The following is a 9,246-nucleotide window of genomic DNA, read 5'->3' on the forward strand; positions in this document are numbered from 1 at the left end:
TGACTTGTGCTTATGTTCTTATACCAAATTTTGTCTCTTAGGTCTAAACCATCTTCTCCTGTATTTGTCTTATATCCCCTGGAGGACAAAAGCCATGATTTCCATTTTCTTTGTAACTCCTTCAGAGTCAAGTATAAGGCTCAGCATAAACTAAGAACTCAGCAACTACTGATGATTGCCCAACTGGAATTACTGAATTGAAGGAAAATGATGGTTTTTAATGATCAAGAAAAAGTACCATGTATCTAGTTTTAGGAAACAAAATGTTTATTGAAATGGCATGTAGATAAATTATCATCAGCATAAAACTGTTAGTGGAGTTCTCAACACTTTACTCTTAAAATGAAGTGAAGCTGTGTTAAGTCCATTGTCCCAAAGGAAAAATATTACATTTCTCTGTTCAGATAAAGTCCTTTAAAAAAAGCAGATCACTTTTGAAATGGTCTTTTAAATGTCTCCAGCCTATGACCAAAACAAAAATAAAAAGATATAATTCTTTCCGTTTAAAAAGAAGAATTAAAGATGAATGACTTGGGGGCAATAAACATGAAAAAAATGCTTAGGCATTTGAAATGCTAGAATTTACTCTGATTTTATTAGTATAAACTAAAATATTTAAGAAATAATACAAACAAATAAATCACCAAGACAAAATGACATGTTATCATTAAAATACAAAATATGGCAACAGTTTTATTATTACATATTTAAGAAATAACCTAAAATGTTATCTTCTTAAATAACAAATTTTAAACAACTCCAAGTTCAGTAATTTGGGAATATAATCCAAAGTGAGTTTTAGTTTCCATGTGAGGCTAAATACTCTTAATAAAAGACTTAAAATTAATAAATATAGTAAGAGAAAATGAAACTTTGGAAAAGTTTCTGGAACTTTGTGGACTAACAGAAATTAACAGTTTAATTCTCAGGGTAAAATGATTTAGTCATATTCTATTTCGACATGGTGTTCTGGTCCAACCTGTTTGGCTCCCCCAAGGTGGTGCTGCTGTCCTTCTCCAATGGCTAATCTGTTGAATGGGATTATCTTCATGGTGGTTTTCTTCATGGAATACCACCGGGATTGCCAAGTGGCCCAAATAATGCCATTATCGTAACCATTAGGAGTAGACGTTTTTGAGTAAGTGCCACCTAAAATAAATTATAGTTGTACTTATAATTGCTCTTGAATTTCCTTACCTCAGAAAGTCTATAAAGAATGGCTTATTACAAAATCCATTGTCCCTTATATCAAATTTATAGTTACCTACTATCTGAAAAATCCCTAAAGATTCCTAAAATCCTGATTTACAATTGAAATACATTTATTATGAATCAACCTCTATATCTATATTGTACTTCTTGATCACATCCATACTTAAATGTATTCCTTAGGAACAGGGCTAGAACCCCAAATTGCCCCAATCAGTCTCTCTCCCTGAGCTTAGCCATCCTGGAACCAGCTATTATGGACCACCTTTCCCACAAGCAAGTTAGAACCGCAGGAGTCACAGTTCCTGATCAGATGACCTTAGGTCATCTAAAAACACAATTTCACTGAAGAGTATAGAACTGTTTAGAAAACAGTTCTGGAAAGTTATTTTACATCTCCATTATACAGTGAAGACTACATTGATTTGCCTTCTCCTTGTCCTTGGGCACCAGATCTTACGTAATTTTGTAAAGGATTGTCTGAGTCCAATACTGGAGTGTACCACAGGCAATCAACATTGCTATTCTGAGTCATGTGGATCAAACACCTTCCCTGAGAGTGTCTTTTAATTACATGGCTTGTAAGTGCAAAGGTATGTTAGGTTTCTTTAAAAAAGAAGAAAAAAAGGATGTTGTGAAAACCAAAGGTAAAATAACTCAAATAGCTTGTAAGCGGATTATGGATCATCTATTGGCTAGCACAGTACCCTGAGGAGGTCAGATTGCTTATCTTAATGGATCTTTCAGAATCAGTAGAGCTCCTCCCACATGTAATTGTTGGGTAGTAATAATTGTTTGTCGTAAGTCCAGTGTTTGGAAGTATTCAAGCCTTAGAGCAAACTATAGCTTGCTACCCCCATTCTAAAATAAGTGCCTACACTTTTCAGCCTGGACTCCTTTTCTCTCAAGCTCTCCTGGAACTGTGCCCTTTCATGACTTCCCTGCTCTTAACTCCATTCCTTCAGACACCTGGTCGCTGCTCACTGGTTATACCTGTCACATAGCTCATGGGAAGCTGCGCCAGGCTAATGTGCTCACAAGCATACATATGATCATGTTAGTCCATCCAGATCATACATATGATAAGTATAGAAGAGATACCATAATCCAAAGCTGTGGATTTCTTATAGAGGAGCTGATTCGAGGTATAAGTTTAGTATTATTGGATTCTGGTTTAAAATGAAGAACTATATAATAAGCCCCCAATCTCTTTACTAATTATTTATCATTTTCTTATATCTATTTTTTACCTTTTATAAAAATATAGACTATACTCTAATTCATATATGTGAGGAAGAAAGCCATACCTTGGTAATAAACTCCATTGAGGTGGCCAGCATGGCATTTGTTCATCCACCAACCAGATCCATCCTGTTCGGCACAGTTTCCTTCGTACTTATCATTGTCATTGTCCCAGGTACTGAACTGCATGCCATTGTGGGATGTGAAAAATTTATCACTAGGATCATCGCCAAAATCATAGCCATCAAAGGCATCTCCGGCATCTCCACCAATAAAGTAGGCATATGTCAGGCGGTATTTGTCAGCTTCAGGTCCCACCTTGAACATGGCATAGTCTGCAGTACTATAAAGAAGGGAATAGAGACATCGTATCTTGGCCCTCATTAGGGATCTCAATGTCCCCTTTTCCATAGGAAAATTGTTTGGAATTTTTAACTTTGCTTCCTTCATCTGAAATGTGCTCATTGAATCAAATTTTCTGCAAATCTGGCAAGAAGTGACGGTTGTGTGAACCAGTTCAGAACTCATCAACACCAGAATCAGTCTAGAAGCATCTAGAAGAATCAGTCTAGAAGCTTTCAGGGCATCCCAGTGAAAACTAAAAACATCAGCCATTTTAATGCTTTTTGCCTCTAAGATCCTAATATCAAAACCAGGTGTGTGCATGAATCTAATTTCATATTTTCCACCTTTATCTAAGTGTTCAGTATTGGACACACACTGTTATCATAAACCACAGCAAATGACACTGAGTGATCATTCATTAATGCATCAAACTTGAAGGAGCTACAGCTCTATTAGCCACTCGTGGCATCTTGAAGGATGAGGTCCGAAAGGGATTTTTCCTTCCCAGAGCAGTGTGATAGTGACAAGAAGGAGGGTTTCCTGGAGCATTACATGAAAGAAATGGTCCCTGTGTGGCCCACAAAATACAAGCTGTAGGATCAGTGAGAGATCCTTCACTGAGAAAAAGTTGCGACTAAGGGCCAGAATTCTATGGAGTTCAGGAAAGAATGGGCTTTGGTATATGAATAGAAATTCTCAGAAAATATTTAGCCTCTTCCCTAATCTCCAGTACTAGGAAATTGGGAGGTGTTCTCATAAGAGAAAGTCTGCTGACTATGGTACTTTCTGATTAAAAAAAAATTAAAAATACGTGTATGGAGATAATATATTTCATTATTTTATAAACAAAACAAAATGGTTAGATATTTTTTCTGAATTTTAACTAGGAATGCTATGCTCAAACCTCCCAGGTTGCTGTGAGTATAGAGGGGTCTTTATCTCACCAAAGGAACTAGCTGATTTAATTTTAGTGTAGCTCATGGATTGACTGAATGAATTATCATTAAAGCACCAGGAAATTTGAAAAGTCTGGATTCACTTTTCAACCAGAATAGTCATTGGAGGAGAGGCTGTAGGGTCAAACTACCTGAGTTCAAATCCAAGTTTTACCATATACCAGCAACATCACCTTGGGAGCGCTAATCTCTAAAATGAGATTAATAATGGTACCTTCCTCATGAAATAGTTATTTGGATTAGATTAAGTTATAATTTCATGCTCAATGTCTGGTACATATTAAGTGCTCAGTAAATATTAGCTATTAGTCTGTATGTTTCCAGGGTAAGTAGATTACATGCAAACACTCTCCATCCTGGATGGGAACTATCTCTTCGAACTGCCCAAGAGCCAAACTGACTCCTGGGAAAAATGGTCTGATGTGCTCTTTGCATTTGTTAGGCTGTCTTTGCTATTGGCCTATCGATAATTGGAAAGTTCACATTCCAGACAGTGTCTACAACAAAAAAACAGGAGTCCTTTCTAAACAGTACCTGGTTCTGCCATTCCAGTCCTCCAACTGTATTCTTAATGCGTATGGTATGGCCGACTGTGTGCTTATCAAATGAATCTTCTCATTTCCCAGCCAAAATTCTGTGTTTCCAGTAGGAGACAGATGTCCAAATCCTTCTTTATATTGAATCCAGTTTTTCTTGAAATCCAAACTGCCATCAAGTCTCTAAATACACAATTGCATGGACAAAAGGAGAGAGTGGATTATCAGCGCACATAATGAAGATGCTATAAATATCTTGTTGAAAATCTGGATAGTATGATTCCACCATTTACTAAATGAACTTGGGCAAGCTGCCTTAGTTTCCTCATCAGTAAAATTGGAATAACCAATGCCTATTTCTTAGTGTTGTTGCAGGATTACACCAGAGAATTAAGAGAAATACTGAAAAGAGTGTCTGGTACATAGAAAATTCTAAATCAGTGGTAGTTTTAAAAAGGTGTTTAGAGGAAGGACTTCAGAACATCAACTTGCTATTGCTGATTTTTATACTGATGGTGGAATGGTCAACCCATTGCCCCATCTGTGTATGCCAAACAGCACTTCCATCACTCACTCTCTCTGAGCGCCCCCTGCAGGATTAGTTGTAACAGCGATCAAAAATCAACAGAAGCTTAAAGGATCTGCAATGGGCATCTGGGTCTGTCAGAGGCAACAGAGGGCCCTCGTCTTGGAATAGCCCAACTGTATCCTCTGGGGGACTTTGTCTTTTCGTGATGGGCAGCCTTAGGTGTTGAGCTACCTGATGCAAGAGGTCTCTTCTAGTTCTTTGTCATTCTACTGTGGTTATATGCTCTCGTGAATCTATAACATCAGCGCCAACATAGTATAGAGTCAAAGCACAGACTGGAACCAGACAGCCTGAGTTCCAGTCCTAAGTCTGTTGCTTATTATGTGACCTTGGGCAAGTTGCTGAACCTCTTGTGTTTAAGCTTCCTCCTCTCTAGAGGTAACGATTGTACCTCATAGGAAAATTGGGAAATCGTGAGGATTAATCGAGTTCATGTTCACAAAGTGCTTGCAAAAGTTTCTGGCATACGGTGGAAGTTTAGCTGAGTGTTTCTGACATACACATGGGGAGGGGAAATACCTTCTGCAGCACTGTCCACCCATTTCCAGTTCCATCAATTTCACAGTAGACCAAGAACTGCTGCTTAGCTTTCAGAGGTTTGAGAAAGTAAAGGCCACTCTCCTTGGCCCCCTTATTGGCAATGTCTTGACAATCTGAAGGAGGTGGAGAAGGAGGAGAAGAAGGAGAATGTTTTACTGTGGTTTGAAATCCTGTTAGACGTTAGACTGTACCAGCCTTCACGCTGAGCTCTTCACAGTGTCGCAAACTACTCACATCCCAAGAAGCATTTTCTTATTTCTCACGTCATCATTCCTTTCAAACTAGTTTTAGCTACTCAAGAAAAGTCTAAGCAATTGAACACTTTAGACTTAATGGCTAAACACTTTCCAAATTATTCCTATATATTCCTAGAAACACTTTCCAAATTATTCTTATACGTTCCTATACATTCTCCTTTGCTTTATATATTTGCTGTGATAAGAATCATCCCAAAACAAACCTTTCACTTACCTTTCCCAGTTATATCATGTATTTGTACTGTGTCTCTGCAAGGTTCCTGACACTTTGCTTCAAGCTGGGCTACCTTCTGTTTCAGGTTATTGATCTTTTGGTTATTTGAATTATATATTTCCTGTAAAAATCTACAAGCAGAGGGATAAGATAACAGAGTATTCCTTTCAGAGGAGTAATTCTGTATCTTCTTTACAAAATACTTTATGTTCTCAAGAAGTACTTCCTGATAAATTACTTCATTCTTGGAAAAATTATAAAATTATGCTACTGAATTGAGATGAATTAAAGGTCTAAGCTTTTGGGAAAGAAACTAACAGAGTCCTTGTCAATAAATGATGTTATCTTAAGCAGTCATCCTGATTTTCTTTTTAAGTAGGCTCCACACCCAGCACGGAGCCCAACATGGGGTTTGAATTCACAACCCTGCAATCAAGACCTGAACAGAGATCAAGAGTGGGCTGCTTAACCAACCGAGCCACTCAGGTGCTGTGGTTATCCAGGTTTTTAACATTCTGCCTAAAGGACAGCAGATAACAACCTACCAAGGGAGGAACCTGGTTAATAGGAAGACCACCTGATGTTTCTTAGGGTAGAATATTCATAGGGAAGGAAAGGTTCTGCTCAGTTATCCACACGGACTGAAGCTATTCCTTTTCACTGTCGGTCTACTGAGGATCTTTTATGGACTTAGTCTGTGACTTACAGGGGAAAGTATCTGGGGCATTATATTACATAAAATAAAACAAGACACTTTCTCTTTAATGTTTCCATTTACATAGCTTTGGAAAGAGTCTGAGGGAAGTAAAAATCTGTTTCTGTGGTTTCTCAAAGGTTTGCTTGCATATACTTAGAAATGACAGCGAACTATCTACAAAGTATGGGCCGTCGTATCTTTCTTTGAAGTAAAGAAGGATAGACACACTATGTGACCACTTTTTTCTCTCCTGAGCCTTAGAAAATTTCTGCACAATAGCCTCCTTGAGCTTCAATGATGGGCAATAATATGCAAATTATAATGCTAATAATAACCACAAAAATAATAATGGCTTCTGATACCAAACAGAAGGTAGATCCCTTCTGGGTCACTTCAGCCACCATTTATCTCAATTTCCTATGCTACTTTGAGAATAACTGAGGGGAAAAAAAATTGAGGAAGAAACTGAACTGTATCTGAGACCCTATGCTCAGAAAGTCTGTGAGTCCCTGGGAAGCTGTTAACAGAGGCATTTTACTTTCAAGTGAGGAGAGGAGAATACAGGACTCCAGGTTCATTGTGCCATGATCAACACGTTGCTTTACAATGTTTGTTATGCTTGGTATCTTAAAACACGTTTTTTTCTGCACTGCCTTCAATATAATATACTATTGTAGCCAAGATCCTCCTTCTCCCTCTGCTTACTAATTCCCCACCACCGATTTGTTGGCATTTTTATTAAAAGAATTTCATTTTCAACAACGAAATTCCCCTCAGTTTGAATTTATGTTGTAAGTCAAAGATGGGTGAGAGGTGACCACTTTGGTAACTCTGGTCAGAACAGCATTTGAAGACATCTAGAACACCTTTCTCCCATATGATTATTAAAAACCAATGATAACCCAACGCAGTCATAGTGCACTAAAAACTCCTACCTCCACAGTGTTCAAGATGGTCAGGCATAACGCCAGTTGGATTTTGTAAGTGGGGAAAAATAAAAAGGTTACTCCCACTGAAGCTCGGAACATTGAATAAGAACTAAGTCTGCCTTGGAGAGTAAATGAAAACAGAAATGCTTACCGAATATTCGATTCGTGTGATCCAACCAACGCCTCGTATTTTATAATTTCTTCCATCATTTTCTTGGAATCCTTGGTAGCACTCACGATCCTGTCTGTAATATGGGATCAGAGACATAAGAAGAGGTGAGTAAACGCAGCCACTGAAGCAGCAGCAAGAGAACGTCACAAAACAGGGTCTCAGTCAGCGGTGTGTCGTTTCTCACTTGGCTTTGGTGGCTCACTGGGATTATAGGTGACTTGGATTGATTTGATCACTTCTTTGGCTTCTGCGGTTTTGTTTTCAATTCGTCTGAAGAGGTCTTCCAAAGAACGCAGATCATTGTCTACACCGGTTTGGTAAGTGGACAGGAAATCTGCAATCCCACAGGTAGTCGGGCAATAACTACCCTGAGAATACAACCACAGAGTGATCAGAAATCACGATTTAAAAAAAAGACTGCCGAAAATCTACTAATAAAAACAGGTAAAACCTAGACGATTTTTTTTTAAAAAAACGTTTAAAATGCCAAAGGCTAGTTGTGAGAGAATCTCTTCTCTTCCCCTGCCCTTCCCCCCTTCACACACAGTGAGAAACATGAAAACTACTTACAAATCTTTCATCTAAGATGCAGCAGTTGTCTCTGGTAGCAACGTACTGGAGGAGGAAAACACAGACAGGTCACTAGTGTATCATATACTTTCTTACTTTTCAGCTTTCCATGTCACACAACGATGTTCTAGAAACAGCACACTTACTGCCAGGCATGTCGAAGGGAGCAGGAAAAGAGCATAGAGGTAGAGAATTAAACCCTGGCGGTTCAAGGACCAAGTCATGGTGTCGGGGTGCCCTGTCGTGTCAGCACTGTGGCCTCTGGGGTTCCGCTTGTCCCTTTATGTAAGCTCCAAGGACGGCCTGCACCGCCAGTGGCCGGAGCTGATCACGAGGCCTTCTTTCCAGCAAGGCGGGGAGGTCTTTCCCGTCTGTCTTTTTCTTCATCCTGGCTCCCACCCCAGGCTCAGGCAGGTTCCCAGCTTTGGCACACGGGTGTAAGCTCCTCCTTTTTGGCTCAGCTCAAGCTTTCTCCCCTGAACCACACATTCATCTGCGAAGGCTGGTGAAGCATTAGCCCTTGCTGTGCGGAGGGAGGGCGCTGGGAAGCTGTGTGTTGCAACCTCTTCCAGTACGGGGCTGAGAGCAAATAGGAGGGCTGACCTCGACCAGAACAAACCCGCCCCAACCTGAAGATGAAGCCTGGTTCCATAATCCAACTTAGCCCAAGTCCTTTCTTGGCCAAGAGAGGAGGTAACACACCTATTTTTTTTTTTTTTAAAGATTTTATTTATTTATTTGACAGAGAGAGACAGCCAGCGAGAGAGGGCACACAAGCAGGGGGAGTGGGAGAGGAAGAAGCAGGCTCCCAGTGGAGGAGCCTGATGTGGGGCTCGATCCCAGCATGCTGGGATCATGCCCTGAGCTGAAGGCAGACGGTTAACGACTGCACCACCCAGGTGCCTTGCAACACACCTATTTTTAACCTGTGGCTGTGGCAGGAGAAGACTTTGCCTGCCTGGAAGAAGCAGCAGGTCCTAACTGGGCCGT

At 39.7% G+C, this 9,246-nt stretch overlaps 1 protein-coding gene across 2 annotated transcripts; it reads right to left on the minus strand.

The window, feature by feature from the left end:
• Positions 1 to 248: 248 nt before the first annotated feature.
• Positions 249 to 8,811, minus strand: FGG (fibrinogen gamma chain). 2 transcript variants are annotated; one of them, XM_026499510.4, is made up of 10 exons: positions 8,403 to 8,811; positions 8,257 to 8,301; positions 7,871 to 8,054; positions 7,666 to 7,759; positions 5,889 to 6,019; positions 5,397 to 5,530; positions 4,287 to 4,471; positions 2,517 to 2,794; positions 980 to 1,149; positions 249 to 462 (listed from the first exon to the last, which is right to left on the minus strand). In XM_026499510.4, the coding sequence occupies exons 1-10, from the start codon at positions 8,478 to 8,480 to the stop codon at positions 448 to 450; spliced, it is 1,314 nt and encodes a 437-aa protein (XP_026355295.2). In that variant the 5' UTR covers positions 8,481 to 8,811; the 3' UTR covers positions 249 to 447. The 2 variants fall into 2 exon arrangements, with proteins under 2 accessions (XP_026355295.2, XP_026355293.2); XM_026499508.4 differs by having other exon boundaries at positions 249 to 1,149; positions 8,403 to 8,794.
• Positions 8,812 to 9,246: the final 435 nt, after the last annotated feature.

The sequence above is a fragment of the Ursus arctos genome, unplaced genomic scaffold (genome assembly GCF_023065955.2).
Source record: "Ursus arctos isolate Adak ecotype North America unplaced genomic scaffold, UrsArc2.0 scaffold_11, whole genome shotgun sequence".
Lineage (NCBI taxonomy): Eukaryota > Metazoa > Chordata > Mammalia > Carnivora > Ursidae > Ursus > Ursus arctos.

Bases quoted from the DNA above. Each gene is read 5' to 3' on its own strand.
- FGG (XM_026499508.4), bottom strand. From the start codon at position 8,480: ATGACTTGGTCCTTGAACCGCCAGGGTTTAATTCTCTACCTCTATGCT. The intron at 8,055-8,256 runs GTAAGTAGTTTT...TTGTATTCTCAG, and splicing joins GCATCTTAGATGAAAGATTT to GGTAGTTATTGCCCGACTAC. The intron at 2,795-4,286 runs GTACTGTTTAGA...CCTTCTTTATAG, and splicing joins GACTGGAATGGCAGAACCAG to TACTGCAGACTATGCCATGT.